The sequence below is a fragment of the Myotis yumanensis genome, unplaced genomic scaffold, assembly GCF_028538775.1.
Source record: "Myotis yumanensis isolate MYYU_CA2020_CCGP unplaced genomic scaffold, mMyoYum1.0.hap1 SCAF_23, whole genome shotgun sequence".
Taxonomy (NCBI): domain Eukaryota; kingdom Metazoa; phylum Chordata; class Mammalia; order Chiroptera; family Vespertilionidae; genus Myotis; species Myotis yumanensis.
In genome coordinates, this window is record NW_027223774.1 from 10,603,467 (window position 1) to 10,625,906 (window position 22,440).

Sequence of the window (22,440 nt, forward strand, 5' to 3'; positions counted from 1 at the left end):
GCCCGCGGCCCAGACTGAGTCATCAGGCCCCGCAGCGTTGAGTCACGGCCTCCGCCCTCGCCCCTGAGAGCTCGGAGGGGACCCCCGCAAGTCCTGCCCCCCATCTCCTCCCCCGGGGGTCGGAGCAGGGCGATCCCCCCACGGCCCGTCCCAAGACAGCCGACTGCCCCGTGGAGAGAAGCCTCGGCTTTATTGCTGGGGCCGCCGTCGCGTTCCCGGGCCCCTCCCGGCACGGGGGGGGGGGGGGGGGGGGGGGGGGGAGCGTGGGAATCCCAGCCAGCGCCCCGGAGCGGGCATCGTCCGCAGCTGTTTTCTATTTATTTCCCCGTCTTTTCCATGGGGTCCCCACCAGCGTCAAGGACTAATATGGGGTGATGGCAGGAAAGGGGGGGGTGAGGCCCCTACAGGGAAGGGGGGGCTGTAGCACCAAGAGCCTGTCCCCCCAAGACATCCCTGAAAAGGGGACTAAAGTTAAGCCCTGGGGTCTTTCCTATGCGGTAGGGGCGCCACTTAAATATGACCTGATGGTGGGCAGCGAGGCTGGGGGGGGCGGGGGGCACAGGCTGGGGTTTCAGCCCAGGGCAGGCGGGTGGAGGATGTAAGTGCCTCACATTCTGGGGTGAGGAGATGGGGGGGAGGGTAAGGGGTCCATGTGCGGACGTAGGAGGTTGTGTCTCCCCTGGGAGTCCCCTTGGGCCTGAGAACATGGGGGGGGGGGGTCCTTGCCTGGATGGGCAAGAGGAAGGGGGGCAGGGGCCTGTCTATTAGTCATTTCAACCAAGTGGCTGCTCTTCTATGGGGAGAGGGAGGGGTCCGGGCCAGAATGCAGGACGGGACTGGTTCGGGCCGGTGTGTGTCTGTGTGTGAGAGTGACAGGTAGGCGCTCTCCGGAGGGTCAGCTCCACGAGGGCACGTATCCGTGTCTCTTCCGCTCTCTGCTGGAATCCCCGGTGCCTAGAACGAGCCCCGAACACAGAGCGCAGTAGGTGCTCAATAAATACTTGAACGAGGGCCGCCCCGCTGGACGCCTCTGTGTGTTAGTGTGGGTGTGGTGTGCCTAAATGGACGTGCGGGTGGAGGTGGGAAGGGCGAGCGGAGAAGTCTGCCCCCCTCTCCCTGGTCCCCTCTGTCTGGCGGTGGGGGGTAGAGAGGCCCCCATCCCTTCAGCTGGGCAGGTGGCAGGCAGTGCAGGTGGCCAGGGTAGGGATGTGCGTGCAGCTGACGGAAGCTGGGAGCCACAGCAGGGCAGGGGGGAGGGAGGCCCCGCCGGCCTCGCGGGCTCACTCGGCGGAGCCCTTGTGGCGCCGCTTGGAGGGCGGGACGAGGCGCCGGGGCAGGTTGGTGGGCAGCCCGTGGCCCTCGAGCTTGGCCTCGATGAGGTGGCTGGCCAGAGCGAACTCCTCGTCGTCCAGCATGCCGTCCCGGTCGACGTCGCTCAGCTTCCAGATGCGGCCCAGCACCGAGTTGGGGAGTTTGGTGCCCACCATCCAGGTCTTGGCCTTGGTGCCGCTCAGCTTGCCGTCGGCCGGCGCCAGGTTGTAGAAGATCTCGTCGTATTTGGACTTGTCCTTGGTCACCACCCACTCGGCCTCGTCGTCGTCCGAGCCCTCCTCGCCGTTCTCCAGGGCCTCGTCGGGCCCCCGCTCCACGAAGGGGCCCATGTGGGTGCCCTCGAAGGCGCCGCCCTGCACGCCCACCTCGGTGCTCTCCAGCTCCTCCTGCCGCAGCAGAGGCATGAGCTTGGCGATGTCGTGGGTCAGCAGCTCGTCCAGAGTCTCCAGCAGCTTCGGCTTCAGGGAGTGGAACTTGGTGAAGTCGTGAGCCATCAGCAGCTCCTGTGGGGGCGGGGAGAGGACGCCGGAAGTCAGGGGGCACCATCTCCAGGCCCCCGGCCCCTGGCGGCACCAGGACGCTTGAGCAACCCGGGCAGCGGCTCTTGACCCAGCGGCGCAAACGTGTGTGAATATCCGCCCGGTACCCACCACTCAGAAGGGACTGGGGAACAGGGTCCCGGCGGCCGCCCCCTGTGCTGGGCGGGCCCTGGAATCACTGGACAGTTGGGGGCTCGGGGGACCTCCAGTGACTCAGGCAGCAGCCTGGCAGCGGGCGGAGGAAGATTTCAACATTTTGACATCAGCTCCAGAGCACGCAAGAGTCGGCTCTCAGGCCTGCCCGCCCCCTTGGCACCCCAGCTGCCCGGCCAGCACCCCACCATGATGCAAGTTGAAGAATGCGACTCCTGCCACTCTGTTAGCTCTGTTACCCACGGCACAGGCAGGGCTGAGGGCTGGCTGCCAATGTGGGAGTTCGCTTTGGGATCGTTAGGACGCCCTGGGGGCTCCCCGCCCCTGAGTGTCTTCTTTTGCTGGAGCAGCTGTGGGGCTGGATCTGAGGCCACAGGGCTTCTCACCCAGGCAGCTCTCAGTCACTTACACCCATAATAACGGCAACGCAATTTCCAAAGCCGAGGCGGAGAGACCCACTGATCCTGACCGTGAAGAGATGGGGCTCAGTGGTTGAGCATCGACCTATGAACCAGGAGGTCGGGGTTCGATTCCCGGTCACGGCACATGCAGGGGCTGCAGGCTTGATCCCCAGTGTGGGGCCCGCAGGAAGCAGCTGATCAATGATTCTCATCATTGATGTTTCTATCTCCCTCTCCCTCTCTCTCCCTCCCTCCCTCCCTCCCTCCCTCCCTCTCTGAAATCAATAAAAATATGTTTTCAAAAAGTGATGGGGGTGTGACGGTGAGGCGGGGGCAGGACTCCAAGGCCAGGCTGCGGGCGCCCACCCAGCGCTGCTACTAGGGGCTGTGTGTTCTCGGGCAAGGGGTGTACCTCTCTGGGCCTCAGTTTCCACCTTTGTAAAACAGGTCGATAACAAGCACCGGCCTCATTTGGGGGGGAGGGGGGTGAGGAGGTGGAAAAGCTAAATTAATTCGTCTGGATAAAAATGTCAACGTAATATGAACAGCTGCAGCCCCAGCCGGTGGCTGGGTTGGAGTGTCATCCGTGCACCAAAAAAGGTCGCAGTTCGATCCCCAGTTGGGGCACATGTGGGAGGCAACCGATCGATGTTTCTGACATCAATGTTCTCTCTATCTCAAATCAATAAACGTATCCTCGGGTGAGGAGTAAAATAAAAAAATACTCTAAAAATATTAGCAGCTGCTCTTAGCCCAGCAGTTCACAGTTGGCAAGCTCTAGAGATATTTTTGATTGTCACAGCTGGGGGGGGGGAGGGGGCGGGGGGGCGGGCTACTACTGGTGAGTGGAGGCCAGGATGCCACTAACCTGGGACAGAGTTCTCTGGCCCCGAATGCCAGTAGTGCTGAGGCTGAAAGGCCTTTTAAAAAAAACAAAACTGATTTTTTACGGAGAGGAGGGGAGAAGGATAGAGAGTTAGAAACATCAATGAGAGAGAAACATCGATCAGCTGCCTCCTGCACACCCTCTACTGGGGATGTGCCCACAACCAAGGTACATGCCCTTGGCAGGAATCAAACCCGGGATCTTTCAGTCCGCAGGCTGACGCTCTATCCACTGAGCCAAACCGGTCAGGGCGAGGCTGAAAGGCCTTGAGCAAGTCCACACTCTGAGCCAGGCCCTGTTCTGAGGCATTAGCACCCAGTGCTCGCGGCAGCAGGCGGACAGAGCTGCCAGGATGCCCATTTTCCAGCTGAAGAAACTGAGGCTCAGAAAACGAAGCAACTTGCCCAAGTTCACGGAGCTAAGTGAACGGCCAAGGCGAATGCACTCTCCCAGAATCCCTCCGTCCTGGGCTGGAGATGTCTCAGACCCAAAGGTCACAGGCTTTGCGGGTCAGCCCTCAGTACAGGCCCCGCCTGGGCCAGGCTGCTCCCGCCTCTGTGCCCGAGCCTGGACTCTTCTCCACAGTCACTCCTGACCTGCCCACCTCCTCTCTGTCTACCCGGACCCCCGGCTTTCCCCAGCACCCGTGAACCCTGGGCCTGGATACGTGAGGAGCCTCTCTCTCGTCCCCCAAGACCAGCACTGGGATCCCTGAATGCTACGCGGTTCCTGGCCTCATAGAAGAGAGACTGCACTTCCCAGCTTCCCTTGCAGTTGGCCAAGGCCACGACTACGTTCTGACCAACTGGATGTCAGCACAGGTTACAAGTGCAACGTTAGTAGACTCGCCCTGTTCAACACAGTAGCCACATGTGATTATTTAAACTGAAGTGAGTTAGCCAAAACCGGTTTGGCTCAGTGGATAGAGCGTCGGCCTGCGGACTGAAAGGTCCCAGGTTCGATTCCGGTCAGGGGCATGTACCTGGGTTGCGGGCACATCCCCAGTAGGAGATGTGCAGGGGGCAGCTGATGGATGTTTCTCTCTCATCGATGTTTCTAGCTCTCTATCCCTCTCCCTTCCTCTCTGTAAAAAATCAACAAAATATATTTTTTTTAAAAATAAAAATAAAAATAAATAAATAAATAAATAAATAAAAAATAAACGGAAGTGAGTTAAAATTAAATACAACCTAAAATTTCAGTTCTGATGTGGCTAGTGGTTACCATTTTGGAGGTCGCAGCATAAAGCACTTTCATCATCGTAGAAGGTGCATGGGACAGCACTGCTTTATAAAGAGAGAGACTGTCCCATTACCTTCCCCTCCCCTCCCCTCCCCTCCCCTCCCCACTCCTTGCTGGCTGGAATGCAGACGCAAGGGCTGGAGTCTCCACAGCCGTTTTGTGCCATGAGGGGTTCTTGGGCCTGGAGGCCAGGCCTGGAGGGGAACTAAGAAAGGGCTTGGGTCCCTGGCTCTGTGAAGCATAAACCAGCCCTACATCTTCTTCCAGGACTTTTATTTATGAAGGAGAGAAATAAACTTGTACCCTAATTAAGCCATCATTATTTGGGGGGTTTTCCTTCACTCCCTTTTCCTACCTCATCAAACCATGCTCCCACGGAACCATTTGCAGGAGATGCTTCCAGAACCTGCCATGCATCCCTCTGGTTTTCAAGGCCCCATCCCGGAGCCCACAGAAGCCTGCCTCCCTCCTGCCTGCCCCCCGCAACCCCCCACCCCCAGCCTCGCTCCGGGGCGGCCGCCCACCTGCATCTTCTGGCAGTCCGGAAAGTCGCCCGGCGAGATGTGATGCTCCAGCTGGATCTTAGCGAAGATGACGGGCAGCTTCATGATCAGCTGCTTCTTCTTGTTGTCCTTCCCAAACATGGAGGGCATCTCCTTCTTCAGGTAGCTGATGATGTACGCGTGGACCTGTGGGGGAGAGTTCGCACTGAGCCTGCCGCAGGCCACCTGGCGGCTCATCACAGGTGCCCAGGCCGGTGGGGCTCGGTGGGATGGGTGTCCTCCCATGTACCGAAAGGTTGCCGGTTCGCTTTCCCATCAAGACACATGCCTGGGTTGCAGTCTAGATCCCTCTCTCCCTTCCTCTTTCCCTAAAAATCTTTTTTTAAAAAGGTTCCCAGGCCTTCTGCCTGGAGTTGCTGATACACTAGGTGCAGGGCGGGGCCTCAGATCTTTGCATTTTATTTTATTTTATTTTTTTAAATATATTTTATTGATTTTTTACAGAGAGGAAGGGAGAGAGATAGAGAGTTAGAAACATCGATGAGAGAGAAACATCGACCAGCTGCCTTCTGCACACTCCCTACTGGGGATGTGCCCGCAACCCAGGTACATGCCCTTGACCGGAATCGAACCTGGGACCTTTCAGTCCGCAGGCAGACGCTCTAGCCACTGAGCCAAACCAGTTTCGGCAGATCTTTGCATTTTAAACTGTTACCGGGGAGCTGCTGCACTGTTGCGGCCACAGGTCGAAGGGCCCCTCCTTTCTGTTGGGCAACCTGGGCCCCTCCCAGGCTGAAGCGCCCTCAGCAGCGTCCACTCCCAGGCCCACATACAGCCCGGCCTCTCCCTGCCCCTCCGGCCCAGGGCTGAGCCTGTCAACATTCCTGGGGACGTGGTGTCTTAGGGTGCCCTCTGTGGAATTCGGGCCCAGCCCCCAGAGCTGTGTCCCCCTCAGCTGTGCCCGTCTTGGGGAACAAATGGCACCCCCACCTACCCCTCCCCAGCAGAGGCCAGAAGTCAGGAAATCAGTCCTGATTTCAATCTTCTTACGGCTCCCTGGCCTCCAACCCCAGGGAGTCCTGTCCTTGTCGCCATCTCTTGCCTGGGGAGACACACCAGTCACCCATGGCCTCCTGGCTTCTCTTGTCCCTACAAACCCTTCTCCACAAAGCAGCCGCGGGAGGTTTTGGGGTTTTGTTTGTTTGTTTGTTTGTTTTTAACATACTGTTATTGGTTTCTGAGAGGAAGGGAGAGTGAGAGAGAGAGAAAAACATCAATGATGAGAGAGAGTCATTGATCCGTTGTCTCTTGCACGCCCCCTACTGGGGATCGAGCCTGCAACCTGGGCCTGTGCCCTGACTGGGAATTGAACCTGGACCTCCGGATTCAGGTAGATGCTCAACCACTGAGCCACACCGGCTTGGCTGTTTGTTTATTTTTTAAAGAACAAACAGCAGACCACGAGATGCTGCTCCAAAGGCTCAATTTGCTTTCCATCCAAGTTCAAAATTCCTACAAGGCCCTACAGCAGCAGTTCTCAAAGTGTGGTCCGGGGAACCCCAGGGGGTCTCGAGACCCTTTCGGGGTTCAGCCAACCCAAAGTGCCCTGGAACCTCGGCTCTCAAAGTTAATTCGTCCCAGAAGGCGGTTTGACAGCCGAATCATTCTTCCCATTAGGAACAATGTACATTGAATTAGTTCCAGACCCCAAATGAGTCCCTGTTTTAACCTTTCTTACACACAGTACATGTCTAATGGACTGGTTAATTGAGAAATAAACACGTTAAAAATGAAAAGGACATGAAATATGAATGAACATTTAACAGAAAGGAAAGGAAATGTGCAGTAAAAAGGGACAATCTAATCATAAGCAGCAACAAGAGCCAAAACACCCACGAAAATATTCACAATACAATTTCCTGGCTGGCAGACGTGCCTTCTCTCGCTTGCTTGTCGCCTGGGAGACGTGACTGATCACACAGGTATCAGCACGACAGGGGCGTTGGGGTGAGAAGTAAACTGTTCAGATGGGAGGCCTTGCAGAGTGGAGCCAAGGTGTGACTGTATTTGAATAATAATAATAAGACACTTTTTTCCTTTTTTTACTTTTCATTTCCTCCCGAGTGGACGGTGGAGTTTTTTTTAAGGCTACAAGATAGGGGAAGACAGGCAGCAAAGAGATTTGCAAAAATGTAGGACAGGCACCCTGTCCTCCCTGACATTTTTTATTTCAAAAATAGTTAATATTCGCCCGGCCCGTGTGACTCAGTGGTTGAGCGTTGACCTATGAACCAGGAGGTCAGGGTCCGATTCCCGGTCAGGGCACATGCCCAGGTGGCGGGCTCCATCCCCAGTGTGGGGCATGCAGTGTGAGGCAGCTGATCCATGATTCTCTCTCATCATTGATGTTTCTATCTTTCTCTCTACCTCTCCCTTTCCTCTCTGAAATCAATAAAGAAATATATATATATATTTTTTAAAATAAGAGTGTACTTAGGTCCTGAGAATGGAAGGTTTAAGAAGCATGCTCTGCCTGACTTGGCTGCTCCAGCTTCCTCACCACTCATCCCGCACCCCAGGGCCTTTGCACATGCCACTCTCTGCCTGGAACTCTGGCCTGGGCTCCCTGCAGCCGGCTCCCTCAGCTTCCTTTTGCGGTCACCCCCTCACACAGGCCATCCTCTGGGAAGCAGGGGTCCCCACTCCCACCATCCAGTTATTTTCTGTCTTCAACCTTTATCGTTTTGTTCACAACACTTATCACAGTTCATTATTATTTTACTGATCTGTTGGTTGGTTTGTCCTGTCTCTTTCCATCAGACAGGGAGCTCCGGGCGGGCCAGGGCCTTGCCCCTCTGTCCTCCACGCTGGCACAACATGCACACAAACACTCAAGAAATATTTGGAGCACCAACCCATCCTGGCGGACCTCTGAGCCGCAGTCTTGTACGTTATCAAAAAGCAAACAAGGAGGGCAGAGTCATGAGCACACTACATCCTATTTTAAATAGGAAGCTAAAGAACGGCATGTATGTGCTTACACGAAAACAATATCTCTAGGAAAAGGCCCAGAAACCAATCCTGGGGCGGGCGGAGCCCTGAGAGCTGGGGGCCGGGGGGGGGAGGGAGGGTGTCTGACAAACGTGAATGCTTTACCATGAGCTGGTCTCAACTGTTGGCTCGAAAACACTTATTAAGTGAATCATACGTTTAGAATGTTAGCAATTCTCTGGTGAGTCTGGCTGGTTCTGCGCGCGCACACACACACACACACACACACACACACACACACACCCCATGTCCTCCGGCCACCCTGGGCTCCTGTTCAAGCAGGTTCCTTCCTCAGGGCCTTTGCGCTTGCTGTTCCCTCTGCCTGGTATGGTCCCCCCAGATCTCCACTCAGCTCCCCTTCCCCTCCTCCAGGCCCCTCCTCAAATATCACCTCCTCGGGGAGACCTTCCCTAACTCCCCTTAAACAGCCCCTCCCCTGTCTCTCTTTCCTCTGCCTCATTTTTCTTCAAAATCCTTATTGCATACGATATTACAGATTCATTTCATATCCACTTCCCCATTAAAAGGTAATTCTAGCCCTGGCTGGTTTGGCTCAGTGGATAGAGTGTTGGCCTGCAGACCTAAGGGTTCTGGGTTCGATTCCAGTCAAGTGCACATGCCCAGATTGTGGGCTCCATCCCCAGATGGGGGGGCATGTAGGAGGCAGCCGATCAATTTTTCTATCTCCCTCTCCCTTCCTCTCTAAAATCAATAATAATAACTTTAAAAAAAATTATTCAACAAGGAAAGGCTATCCGGCTTGCTCGCTGCTATGTCTCCAGGGCCTAGAACAGCGAGGGGGCAGGTCAGTAACAGGCAGTAACTGGGCGGCTCAGAGCAGCTCGGTATGAAGGTCCCGGGCGTGTGGCCTCGCTAGACTCAGACCCTCCCAAGACCTTGGCCTCAAGTATCACAGCGCAGCTCCCCCCTGGCGGAAGGGCAGAGCCGGGGGACCCATCCGCACCCTGCCTCTGAAGTGGGGGGGCTGGGGGGGAGGCTGCCAAAAAGAGTCCAGAAGGGCTTTGCACCCTTGGGGGAGGACTTTCCTTTTTTTAAATCCCCATCTGAGGATATTTTCCCATTGGTTTTTAGAGAGAGGGAAAGAGAGAGAAACATCGCTGTGAGAGAAACACATTGACTGGCTGCCTCTTGCACGCACCCCACCAGGCCTGAGCCGGGGAGGAGCCTGCAACCAAGGTACCTGCCCTTGACCGGAACCGAACCCGGGACCCTTCGGTCCACAGGCCGATGCTCTATCTACTGAGCCACACCGGCTAGGACGAGAGCATTTGATTTGATCTGATCTGATTGATTGATTTTGGAGAGAGAGGAAGGGAGAGGGAGATCGATCTGCTGTTGCACTTATTCCGCATGCATTGGCTGACGCTTGTCTGCGTCCTGACGGGGGATGGGGCCCGCGGCCTTGGTGCATCAGGACGATGCTCTAACTGAGCTGCCCGGCCGCGTTTGATGATGGGACTGACTGTGGCAGAAGCACACGTGGGGGGCAGGGGCCGGGCTTGGTCACAGTGGACCCTGGGCCTGGCACAGCACTGGGGAGCCACGGATGGATCTGCAGGAGGAAGGTGAGAGGGGGCCAATCAGGGCAGGGGTGTGGCTCGGTGTGGGCGTGGCCTGTGGCGCGGGCCAATGGGGCGAGGGGGCGGGTCCAAGGGCGGCTCCTGGGGGACCCAGAGCGGGGAGGTGGTGGGACGCTGATGGCTTTTCCAGAGAGGAAGCGGGGGAAGGTGCCAGGAAGAGATAAGGTGGGAGGGCTCCGGGGTTTGTCCGGGTTTCCGGAGCCGCCTCCTGTCCGGCGGGGCTCCAGGTGTCCGGCCCGACCCTGCCCCTCGGCCCCGCGGCCTGGGCTCCAGCTCCTGCCGCTCTGCCTCTCCGGAGGGGCCTGGGGGCTGGGACCCAAGAGGGGCGAGGGCGGGCCCCAGGGAGACAGACTGGGAGGAAGACAGAGAAGGAGGGAGTAGATGATGGTAGATGATAGATAGATGATAGATAGATAGATAGATAGATAGATAGATAGATGATTGATAGATGATAGATAGATAGATAGATGATTGATTGATTGATAGATAGATAGATAGATAGATAGATGATTGATAGATAGATGATAGACAGATAATAGGATGAGGGAGGAAGAGGAGAGAGGCGGAAGGAGGGAGAGGAAGAGATAATTAGAGAGAGGGGAAGAGGGGAAGAGAATGAATGAGGGGCGCAGGGAGAGAGGGAGAGAAAGGGAGAAAGAATGAGGGAAGGAGCGAGGAAGAGAAAGATCAGGAGAGAGGCTGAGAAAGAGGCATCAGTGAGGAGAGAGGGAGACGTCCAGAGCCTGGGCAGAGCGGGGAGAAAGGTGGGTTCTGAGGCTCCGGTCCACACTGCGCCCCTCCCTCCCAAAGAGGATTCCTGGGGTGGGGGTGGGGGTGGGGGCTCTGACTCACCCCCTCCAAGCTGCTCCCTAAACCTCTGGCTCCTTCACCTCCCGGGCCTCCCTGCTCGCCCAGCTTCCTGCCCCACCTCCATCCTGGCAGCCGCCCCCACGAATGTTCCATTTGGCCTCCAAAATCGCCCTGAAACCAGGGCTCCCCGCCCTCCCCATGGCCCCGTCCAGGCTCCTCCTAGATCCTCGGTATCCAGCCCCCTCCCTGGTCTGTGCCCCTCCAGAAGGCAGCTAGTCTGACGCTGTCCCTCCCTTAGACTGCGCCCTCCGTGGCTCCCCAGTACCTTGGGACAAAACGCACATTCCTGGCCAAGCCCTGGTGCTCTGACTCCCACACCTCCCAGCCTCAGAGGCGGTACCGCCTGCGCCGGGTTCAACGGACATTTCCCCCCTTCCCTGAGCTTGCCATGTTCTCATCTCCAGCCCATGCGCTCGCCGCTCCCACTGTCTAGAACCCCTTCCCCTCCTGGTCCTCATCCTCCAGTTTGCAGCGCAGGTGCCCCCTCCTCCAAGAAGCCTTCCTGGGTTCCCCCAGGCTCCCCAGTCCCAGCCCTGACCATGCTGGTCTTCACCGTCTGGGGATGGGACTGCCCTGCACCACCCGGCACAGGGCCAAGCACAGGAGAGATTTTGTTAAATGCGTTTGTTCAGCGTCATTCGTTCAATAAATGTTTACTGAGCACCAGCTCTGTTCCAGGGGCTGGGGGTGCCGCAGGGGACACGTTCAGAGAAAAATCCCTGCTTCTGTGGCACTTAAACGCGAGCGGCAGAGACAGCAATAAACAGCGAAACCCACTGAACGGGTAACTTAGGACCAGGTAGCATGACCCTATGAAGAACACTGCAAGATGGATAAAGCAGGACTTTGCGGGGGGGGGGGGGGGGGGGGGGGGGCATTATTTTCATAAAAAGGGGAGGGCAGGCAGGGAAGCCTTTTTGAGAGGTGACGCTTGAGTAAAGATGAGATGGAGGTAGGTGACAGTGGGTAGGTGTACCAGGAGGGGTGAGTAGGGGGAGGTCTCCAGGAAGAGGAAACAGCAAGTGCAAAGACCCTGAGGTAGGGCTGAGGAGGCCAGTGTGACATGCAATGCATGATGGGGAAAAAGCGGAAACAGCATGTGCAAAGGCCAGTGTGACAAGCAATGAATGATGGGAAGAGGAAATAGCGTGTGCAAAGGTCCTGAGGTAGGACTGAGGAGGCCAATGCGATATGCAATGCATGATGGGGAAAAAGAGGAAACGGCATGTGCAAAGGCCCTGGGGTAGGACTGAGGAGGCCAGTGTGACATGCAATGAATAACGAAAGGGAGTGGAAGATGACGGAGGAAAGGCAGGGTGGGGTGGAGGGTGGAAGGGATCGCTGTGGACCACAGGGAGGGCTTGGTTTTCGCTGAGACAGGAGTCCTGGGTGGGACATGGTCCAATCTGACTGGTTGCAGGTGATGAATGAAGGGATAACAGGACAGAGGAGAGAGAGAGAGACATGGAAACAGACAGAGACAGGAACGCAACGGTAGAGGAGCAATTCGCCACGCAATCCCGCTCCCGCCGGTCCCCTGGGCGCCCGAGTGCCCAGCCTGGCGAACTCCCTTAGATCGGACCGCTAACTACTCAGGGAGCTGGTCCGTCCACCACTAGCAGCCAAGAAGAGGGTCGGAGGAAAGGCCGGCGACCCCGGCCTCCCGCGCCCCCTGCCGCGCGCCCCGGGCCTGCTCACCCGCACCAGCCGGGCCCTCTTCACCATGTCGTTGAGCTTGCGCAGCGCGGCGTGGCGCGGCAGGCCCTGGATGTCCCGGAACAGGTCCTGCTCCTCCAGCTCGAAGAGGCGCCGGTTGTCGGGCACGAGGAGCGGCTGGGACCAGAAGGAGCCGATGTAGACGCGCAGCACCTCGGGCGTGCCCACCACCTTGCCCAGCGCCCACATGAGCGCCCCGTACACGCGCATCAGCTGCTGCGTCTCCACCATGTCGGCCTTGTTGAGCACCACGCGGATCTTGTCCTCGTGGCCGCGCAGGGCGCCGATGGCCTCGGAGAACTCGTCGGAGATCTCCAGCTTGTGCGCATCGAACAGCAGGATGATGAGGTCCACGCGCTCCGCGAACCAGCGCAGCACCGCCGGGAAGTCATAGCCTGGGGGGGGGGGAGGGCGAGGGGGAGGGCAAAGGTCAGTCCCCGCTCCAGCCATCGGAGGCGTCCATCCCTTTGGGTTGACTATCAGAATGGCCGTCTATGTGAAATAGCCAAGGTCCTGGGAGTACCCCACTGCTCCCGCTTCGTGCAGCCCCCAAAATTTCCCCCATCACTTTGGCCCCAGTCCCTCAAGCCATCTAGCTACAGCCCTTCCCTTTTCCATCCATCCACCTATCCATCCATCCATCCATCCATCCATCCATCTATCCATCCATCCATCCATCTATCCATCCATCCATTCATCTATCCATCCATCTATCCACCCATCCATCCATCTATCCATCCACCTATCCATCCATCCATCCATCCATCCATCCATCCATCCATCTATCCATCCATCCATCCATCCATCCATGCATCCATCTATCCATCCATCCATCCATCTATCCACCCATCCATCCATCTATCCATCCATTCATCCATCCATCCATCCATCCATCCATCCATCCATCCATCTATCCATCCATCCATCCATCCATCCATCCATCCATCCATCCATCTATCCATCCATCCATTCATCTATCCATCCATCTATCCACCCATCCATCCATCTATCCATCCACCTATCCATCCATCCATCCATCTATCCATCCATCCATCCATCCATCCATGCATCCATCTATCCATCCATCCATCCATCTATCCACCCATCCATCCATCCATCCATCCATCCATCCATCCATCCATCCATCCATCTATCCATCCATCCATCCATCTATCCACCCATCCATCCATCTATCCATCCATCTATCCATTCATCCATCCATCCATCCATCCATCCATCCATCCATCCATCCATCTATCCATCCATCCATCCATCTATCCATCCATCTATCCACCCATCCATCCATCTATCCATCCACCTATCCATTCATCTATCCATCCATCTATCCATCCATCTATCCATCCATCTATCCACCCATCCATTCCTCATTCATTCATTCATTCATTCAGCAGATGCTAGTGGTATGCCTTGGTTCGGGTGTACAGGTTGTTAAAATACTGCAGTGCTGCCCTAGCTGGTTTGGCTCAGTGGACAGAGCATCGGCCTTTAGACTGAAGGGTCCCGGGTTCAATTCTGATCAAAGGCACATGCCCGGGTTGTGGGCTCCATCCCCAAAAGGGGGCGTGCAGGAGGCAGCCGATCAATGATTCTCTCTCATCATTGATGTTTCTCTCTCCCTTCCTCTCTGAAATCAATTTTTTAAAAAACCAACAAACAAAACCCCACAGCAGCGCTGAGTGCATGGAACGAGTCAGGAAGCATGCCAGACCCGGTGGGCATCATTCAGGCCTGTGCTGGGACACGGCTTGCTCAGGCAGCCCAGTCCTGCCCTTCTGGGCTCCCGGCCCACTGGGACACAGACCTGTCCCCAGAGGGGTCCGGCTGGGGTGGGGGGGCCCAGAGGGGATGCCTGACCCCGTCTGGGGAGTCCGGGAGGGCTTCTCAGAGGAGGGGCTGCGGAGTGGCCCCCTGGGGGACGAGAGGTTAACTGGCAGAACAGGGAGCCAGAGCTGATTCCCTGAGGTCACTTCATGCTCTGCTGGATAACTCACTGAACCTCCAAACAGCCCCAGGAAGACACACACTTTTATGCCCCCCCCCCCCCCCCCCCCCCCCCCCCCCCCCCCCCCCCCCCCCCCACTTTCCAGATGAGAACATGGAGAGGTTAAGGCAGTGGTTCTCAACCTTCTGGCCCTTTAAATACAGTTCCTCCTGCTGTGACCCAGGAGGTAAAATTATTTTCGTTGCTACTTCATCACTGTAATGTTGCTACTGTTACGAATCCTCATGTAAATATCTGATATGCAGGATGGTCTTAGGCGACCCCTGTGAAAGGGTCGTTCGACCCCCAAAGGGGTTGCGACCCACAGGTTGAGAACCGCTGGATTAAGGGCTGCCCTCAAGCACACAGGGAAGAGGCCACAGAGCAGGAGTCTCCACGGGCCTCCCTGCCCAGCTGGAGAGCTGGTGCCGGCCCGCCTCCCAGGAGGAAGCCGGGCCCCTGTGGCAGCTGGGCCTGGAGGGCCGGGTGGGGGACATAGTTTGGGGGGAGGAAGGGCCGGGTCACCAGCGGGACGGCCGCTGGGGCCCCTCCCTCCCGTTTTTACACAAACACACACACAGCCCGGATTTGGAAAGTGTGCCTCATGCGGGAGGGCCGGCGGGAGGGAGATTGAGTCAGCGTGGGAATGGAGACGTGGCAGAGACAGGCCGGGTGCCCGCGCACTCGCCCAGGAAAACAGTCCCATTAGCACTTGCACAGCACCTACTGTGTGCCACACTGTTTTCAGTGCTCTGCATGGTTTTTTAAACAGATTTTTATTGATTTTTAGAGAGAGAGGAAGGGAGAGGGAGGGGGACAGAAACACTAATGTGAGAGAGAAACATCGATTGGTTGCCTCCGGCACGCACCCCAACTGGGGATCAAACCCGACACCCGGGAATGTGCCCCGACCAGGGAATCCAACCTGCACGCGCTCAGCCAGCTGAGCCGCGCCGGCCAGGCGCTCTGCACATTCTGACATTTAGTTTTAACCCTCAGTGCAACCTGTGAGGCTGATACTATTACTATTCCCATTTTACAGATGAGGAGACTGAGGCACCGGGAGGTTAAGTAGCTTGCCCAGGTCCCACAGTTTAAAAATAGCGGAGTCCTGATTTGAACCCGGCCAGAGCGCTCCATTATGCTACAATCACACACACACACACACACACACACACACACACACACACACATGCTCACTCACAGGCGCCCGCCCAGCGCACACCCGGCCACACGCTACAAGTTGCAGACACCCAGACACACTCTTGCCCACAACCTGGGACCTTCACAGAGATCCGGGGTCACACAGGCACAGACGCGGAGACGCGCACAACGTCACAGACACCAGCACGCGCACAAGCAGAGGCACTTCACACCCACGATGCGCGCGCGCGGCCCCGCAACCTTCCAGGCGCAAAGGCACCCGCACGGACAGCATCACGCAGTTCCACAGAGGCACACCCCTCACACTCTCACTTGCACACACAAGCTCACACTGTGCGCAGAGAACCATCACTCACAGTCCCTCGGAGTCCCCACAGCCCCCCCCCCCCCCCCCCTGGTTCTCCAGAGGCACACAGTGTCACAGCCAGGCACAGGCACAGACTCCCAGGCGCGCGCGCACTCTACCGCCCCCCCGCCCCGCCAGGAAAGGAGACCCTGCCCCCTGCCCTCACCCCCCCCCCCGACACACACACGGCCTTTGGGCCCCCCCGACACCCCTGCTCTGGTTGCAGACCCGCTAGGTTCCATGCTCCCAGGGACCCCGCCCCCTGCCTCCCCCCCCCCCCCCCCCCGGGGGGCTGGCGGCGCGCCCTCCAGATCGTTCCTGCAGCTGCCCCTGCCTTCTCCCCCGGGACGCGCGCCGCTGGGCCGCCGCCAGGGACGCCGTAACCCTCCGCGCCCTCGCCCCGCCCCGCCCCGCGCCCAGCCTCCCGGTCCCCTCTGGCCCACACTGCAGCCTCCTTTGCCCCAATTCCTGGCCTTCCAGGCGCGGGGCGCGGGGCTGGGGACTGGAACGCTGGGCGGGGGTGCGGGGCGCAGATGCGGAGCGCTCCGGGCAGCGGTGGGGCGGGCTCTGGAGGCCCCGCTGGAATTCGCCCCCCGCCGCTCCCCCTGCACAGCTGTTTATAAATTCCAGGCCGCCCTTGGCCCCCGCCCAGGTTCCCTCCCAGCCCCTTCCCAGCCCCATCGGCGGCCAAGGCCAGCCTGGAGCTCCCAGTGCCCATGGCCTCCCAGCCTGCTCAGCCTCCCCTCTGGGCCTCCTGTCTGCCTCCCTGCCTCGCTCTCTGAACCTCTCTCTGTCTCTGACGCTGTGGATCTCTCCCAGCCTCTCTTGATCTTTCCCTCTCAGTCCTTCGGGCCCAGACGTGCAGCTGCGGCCTGTTCACACGTGTTCACCCACTGCCTCCCCCACTGGCAACGTGTGCCAACGCGGGAGACTCACAGCCTCTCTCCACCAGCTCCCTTCCATTCCGGGCGCTGACACTGGGCAAGTCCTAGCAGGGACCCGGCCCTCCTCCCTCTGACCTGGGAGTCCCCGTGTAGTCATCGTAGTCAGCGCCCTCCTCCCTCAGACCCAGGGGTCCAGGCCCCCAGCCCCTCCTCCCTCAGACCCAGGGGTCCAGGCCCCCAGCCCCTCCTCCCTCAGACCCAGGGGTCCAGGCCCCCAGCCCCTCCTCCCTCAGACCCAGGGGTCCAGGCCCCCAGCCCCTCCTCCCTCAGACCCAGGAGTCCAGGCCCCCAGCCCCTCCTCCCTCAGACCCAGGAGTCCAGGCCCCCAGCCCCTCCTCCCTCAGACCCAGGAGTCCAGGCCCCCAGCCCCTCCCCCTCAGACCCAGGGGTCCAGGCCCCCCAGCCCCTCCTCCTTCAGACCCAGGAGTCCAGGCCCCCAGCCCCTCCTCCCTCAGACCCAGGGGTCCAGATCCCAGCCCCTCCTCCCTCAGACCCAGGAGTCCAGGCCCCCAGTCCCTCCTCCCTCAGACCCAGGGGTCCAGGCCCCCCAGCCCCTCCTCCCTCAGACCCAGGGGTCCAGCCTCACTCACCACGGCTCACTCTCTGTTTGGCACCCGACAGGATGCCTGGGGTGTCGATGATACTAATGCTCTCCAGGACCTGGTTGGGGAGGTGGGCGCACATGAACCTGGGGTGGAAGGAAAGGCAAGGGTCAGTGCAGGGAGTGACAGGAGGAGAGGACACACAAGAGGGGACACCAGGGTGGCACGGAGCTTAAACCAGGTTCAGAGAAGGGAAGACTTCAAGCGAAAAGGGAGATGAGACAGAGAATAAGAACTATAAAAAAATCCAAGCTGCGCCAGAACCGGTTTGGCTCAGTGGATAGAGCGTCGGCCTGCGGACTCAAGGGTCCCGGGTTCGATTCCGGTCAAGGGCATGTACCTTGGTTGCAGGCACATCCCCAGTGGGGGGGTGTGCAGGAGGCAGCTGATCGATGTTTCTCTCTCATCGATGTTTCTAACTCTCTATCCCTCCCCCTTCCTCTCTGTAAAAAAATCAATAAAATATAAAAAAAAAAAAAAAAAAAAATCCAAGCTGGAGTTTACTGAGCATTTACTTTGTGCTGGAGGCTGTTCTCAGCACCTTCGTGTATTGTAATTCACTTAGTCCTCAAACAGCCCTGTGGTGTGGGGCCCAGGGTGATCCCCATTTGCCAGATGAGGACAATGGAGGCACAGAGAGGTCAAGACACTTGCCCAAGGCAACCCAGCTGGGCAGGCTGGCTCCCCTGGTGAAGAGCCGAGGCCGGGCTGGGAAGGTTCAGGAAGAGAGAAAGGAATTGGGGCTGAAAAGGGGAGAAACACAGGCGGGGAAGGGACAGAAAGGGGGGCCCCACCCCGGACAGGGAGAGGCGCCCCCTCCGGTGCCCACCTGTTGAGGAAGGTGTTTCCGAAGGGGTTGAGTTTGCGGAAGGGCTTCTCCGGGTCGACGATGAGGGCGTTGCCCGGCACGGTGCCCTCGGTCTCGCCGTGCATGACGGCCACGAAGCAGTCGGTGGTGGGCTCGGGCCCCACGCGGGAGCCGGGCACCTCCTGCTCCAGCAGGTACTGGATGAAGCTCGTCTTGCCGGTGCTGTACTGGCCAGCCACCAGCACCATGGGCTTGCTGTCGAAGTCGGCGTCCTCCAGGGCCGGCGAGTGGAAGTCCCCGAAGCGGGTAGTGCTCCTCCAGGGGCAGCAGCTTGGTGCGGTACAGCTCCTTGAGGGCCGAGGTCACCGTGCAGACGGCCTCGGGCCGCTGGCCCCGCGCCCCCGCCACGCTTCAACCAGCTGAACATGGTGGCTGCACGCTCCCCACTGGGCGCTACCCGCTGGGATCGCCGCCGGCTGAGGGAGATGCGCGGGCGGAGAGCTGCCTGCGGGAGAAGGAGAGGGGGTTGACGGAGGACTGCCTGGTGGAGGAGGAGAAGGAAGGGAGCTGAGAGGCGGACCGGGAAGAGGAGGACGGCGGAATGGGCAGAGGGAGGAGCAGCTGATGCCTGGCGGGAGGTGATGGCTGAAGGAGAATGGAGGTGATTGTTCCATTCTAACGACGGGATGACGGAGAAGGGGCACTGGTGTGGAAGACCAAGGAATGGACAAGGGAAGGATGCAGAGGCCGCCCGGAAGAAATATATTCCTTCGCCTTTAAAATATATATTTTTTTTTATTGATTTCAGAGAAGAAGGGAGAGAGAGATAGAAACATCAATGATGAGAGAGAATCATTGATGGGCTGCCTCCTGCACGCCCCCCCACCCCCCAGGCATGTGCCCTTGACCGGATTCGAACCCGGGACCTTTCAGTCCGCAGGCTGACGCTCTATCCACTGAGCCAAACCGGCGAGGGAATCCTTTGCCTTTTTCTTTTCCCTTCTCCCTCCCATCATCTCACACATCGTCACTGAAATCCCCCAGGTGTCAGGAATGACGGACCCAGAAACAGGCCAGAGGCCACTCCCCCCCCCCACTCAGAGCTCCCCGTGGGGAGAGGGCTGGGCGCCAAGCAGTCAGTGATGCCGGGGGAAACGCCAGGCAGGGGACGTGTGGGCCCCAGAGGGGGACGTGAGGAACCGGCCACAGATCCGCAAGCTCTGGGCTGATTTCAGAGCCGCTCCCTGCGGAGTGGGCCTGACGAGAGCATCTAGGCCAGCGGTTCTCAACCTGTGGGTCGCGACCCCTTTGGCAGTCGAACGGCCCTTTCACAGGGGTCGCCTAAGACCATCCTGCCTATCAGATATTTACATGACGATTCATCACAGTAGCCACATGACAGTGATGAAGTAGCAACGAAAATAATTGTATGGTTGGGTCACAGCATGAGGAACTGTATGGAAAGGGCCAGAAGGTTGAGAACCACTGCTCTAGGCAGAGAGCACGGTGAGTGAAGAGGCCTGAAGCTGTGAAACGCACGAACCGGGTGGCTGGACACAGGGGCCGGAGGAGGAGGGGCGAGAGATAAAGCTGGGACACCGCCCAGGTGTGCCCAGGGCGTGAGGGGCCTGGGGCGTCCGGAAGAATAACTCCGCATGTGTGATCACGGCATGCCAGGCGCCGCTCTACGCTCACCCTCATAGCCTTTGTGAGGTGGGGATGTTACTATCCTCACTTTTCTGACCAGGAAATGGAGGCTCAGAGCGGCAGCAGTAACGTCCCCAAGAAGCTAAAAAGTGCTCAAGCTGGGACTCCAGGCAACCTGACCTCAGAGCCTGCATCTTAACACAGGTCTGAAAAATTAGGAAGAGAAATAGTCACCAACCCAGCGGCTACAAGCACCCCCAGCCCCAGGCTGTGTTCTCTATATTCCCTCCCCCCCTCTGTAGGATCTGTAGTGATGTCCCTGCGTTCACTCCCGATCTCAGTCATTGGCGCCTTTGCTCCCTCCCCCCTCCTTGATCAGTCCGAGTAGATGCTTATCATTTTACTGATCCCTGCACACAACCAGCTTCTCGTCCTGTTGGAGCCTCTAAATATCCTTTTCCACCAGAAGAAACCAGGGCTCCTTAGAGACACAGCTGATTCTGGGGCCGGGGCAGGGCAAGAAGTGAGCCTGGGTCAGAGGGGGGGGAGGTGTTCAGAGACGGAGGGGGGATGGGGCGTGTCACAGGGGCACCGGCCCGGCCTGAAGGGACTCCCACTGGCTACAGATTGGACAGTTTGAGCGTCACAAATAATTGCCGATCAGCCCGGCCGGAGCGGCTCCGTTAGCTGAGCATCATCCCGTGAGGTTGCCAATTCGAATCCCGGTCCAGCTTGCTCCCCAGTGGGGTGTGTGCAGAAGGCAACCAATGGATGTTTCTCGCTCATGGATGTTTCTCTCTCTCTCCTTCCCTCTCCCTTCTTCTCTATGAGAAGCAGCACATATTTTCAAAATAGTTGCAAATCAAGTATGTTTAAAAATCCATAAAATCATAACGATTTTTTTTTAGGGAGGAGTCAGGGGGGAGAGGTAAAGAGGAGGCAGGAGCTGGGACGCGGCTGTGGCCGAGGGAGGGGGCCGGGGTGGTGTCCTGGGGTGGGTGGGGCCCGGGGGACGTGGCTGGAGGGGTGTTGGGTGGCGGGAAGGGCGATGGAGCCGGGGAGGTGGGAGAGGAACTTTTGGGTGGGAGGAGGACCCGGGAGGACCAGGAGGGATGAGGGCGGCGGAGGGAGACCCAGAGGCGGGATCGCCCCGCGGAGAGGACGGGGAGGGGAATTGAGAGCGACTGGTGGAGACTGGGGGGCGGTGGGGAGACTGGGCGAGACTGGGGGGGGGGGCGCAAGAGTTGGGGGCATTGTTGCAGACTGGAGGGGCTGGGGGTGTGGAAGGGCCGGTTTCAGGAGGGCCTGGGGGCGCGGGAGACCCACACTCTGCGGGCGGGACTGAGGGTCCGGGGCGAGCAGGGGCGCCTCGGGGGCCCGGGCGCGCTCGGGGTTGGGTGTCGCGGAGGCTGGGAGGCGACCGCCGCGGTCGGGGGCCACTCACCGATGGGCGCGCGGGCGGCCGGGCTGGGCGGGGGTCCCGCGGGGATCGGAGGCGCCCGCGGAGCGGCCTGTGCTCGCGGTCCCGTCTGGAGCCGTCTGAGCCGGGTGGGGCCTGCAGCCAGGAGGAGGGGCGGGAGGGGCGGGGGGGGCGGGACGAGGAGCCCCCCCTCCCCAAACCCGGCGCCCGGCCTCTGGCGCCCCCTGGTGGGGAGCGGGAGGGCGCCTTCGGGAGGTGGGTGGGAGCTGGGGTTTTCATTCCCGTTCAGATTCGGGTTCAAATTCTACCTCCACCTCGGGGTCTGGGCCACTCCCTGATCCCTGCCATCCTGTTAGAAACACACATTTTTATTGATTTCAGAGAGGAAGGGAGAGGGAGAGAGAGAGAAACATCAATGATGAGAGAGAATCATGGATCGGCTGCCTCCTGCACGCCCCCCACCGGGGATGGTGACCTCCTGGTTCAAGGTCCAACCACTGAACCACACCCGCTGGGCTCTGCCACCTTCTTAACATGGGAATAAAAACAATCACAGCAGCAGCGACAATAATGGTGATTAAAAGGCTTAAGTGAGCCCTGACCGGTGTGGCTCAGTGGATAGAGCATCGGCCTGTGGACTGAAGGGTCCCAGGTTCGATTCCGGTCCAGGCATGTACCTTGGTTGCAGGCTCATCCCCAGTAGGGAGTGTGCAAGAGGCAGCTGATCGATGTTTCTCTCTCATCGATGTTTCTAGCTCTCTATCCCTCTCCCTTCCTCTCTGTAAAAAAATCAATAAAAATATATATTTTTAAAAAACATATCCTCGGGTGAGGATGGGAAAAAAGGCCTTAAGTGAGTTCAGGAAACTCCTCTGCTCGCTACTCTCCCTGGCTCCTCACACTCAAAGCAAAAGCCCCCAAGGTCCCGCACAACCCGCCCTGTCCCTCTTGCTCACTCCCCTCCAGTCACTCTGGTCTCCCTGCGGTTCCTCCAACACAGCAGCCACCCTCCGACCCCAGGGCCTTTGCACGTGCTGTTCCCCCCCACCTGGCAGGAATGGCTTTTCCCGCCTCCCCCTCGGGTCTCTGCTCAGATGCCACCCCTGAGAGAAGCCCTCCGGCATCTCTCTGTTTACTGCAGTGCCGCCCTCTGGCCACTGTGGCTGCTCTGTTTCTCTCCAGTTCTTTTTATTTTTATTTTTTTTTATTTTTA

At 58.5% G+C, this 22,440-nt stretch overlaps 1 protein-coding gene across 1 annotated transcript; it reads right to left on the reverse strand.

Moving 5' to 3' along the window:
• Positions 1–171: 171 nt before the first annotated feature.
• EHD2 (EH domain containing 2) lies at positions 172–21,347 on the reverse strand. The gene is given in 8 exon segments (XM_070402258.1): positions 172–1,835; positions 5,078–5,242; positions 12,277–12,689; positions 17,341–17,438; positions 18,182–18,465; positions 18,467–18,565; positions 18,567–18,665; positions 21,252–21,347. Coding segments are annotated over 7 exon segments (1,635 nt in total). The 5' UTR covers positions 18,588–18,665; positions 21,252–21,347; the 3' UTR covers positions 172–1,280.
• Positions 21,348–22,440: the final 1,093 nt, after the last annotated feature.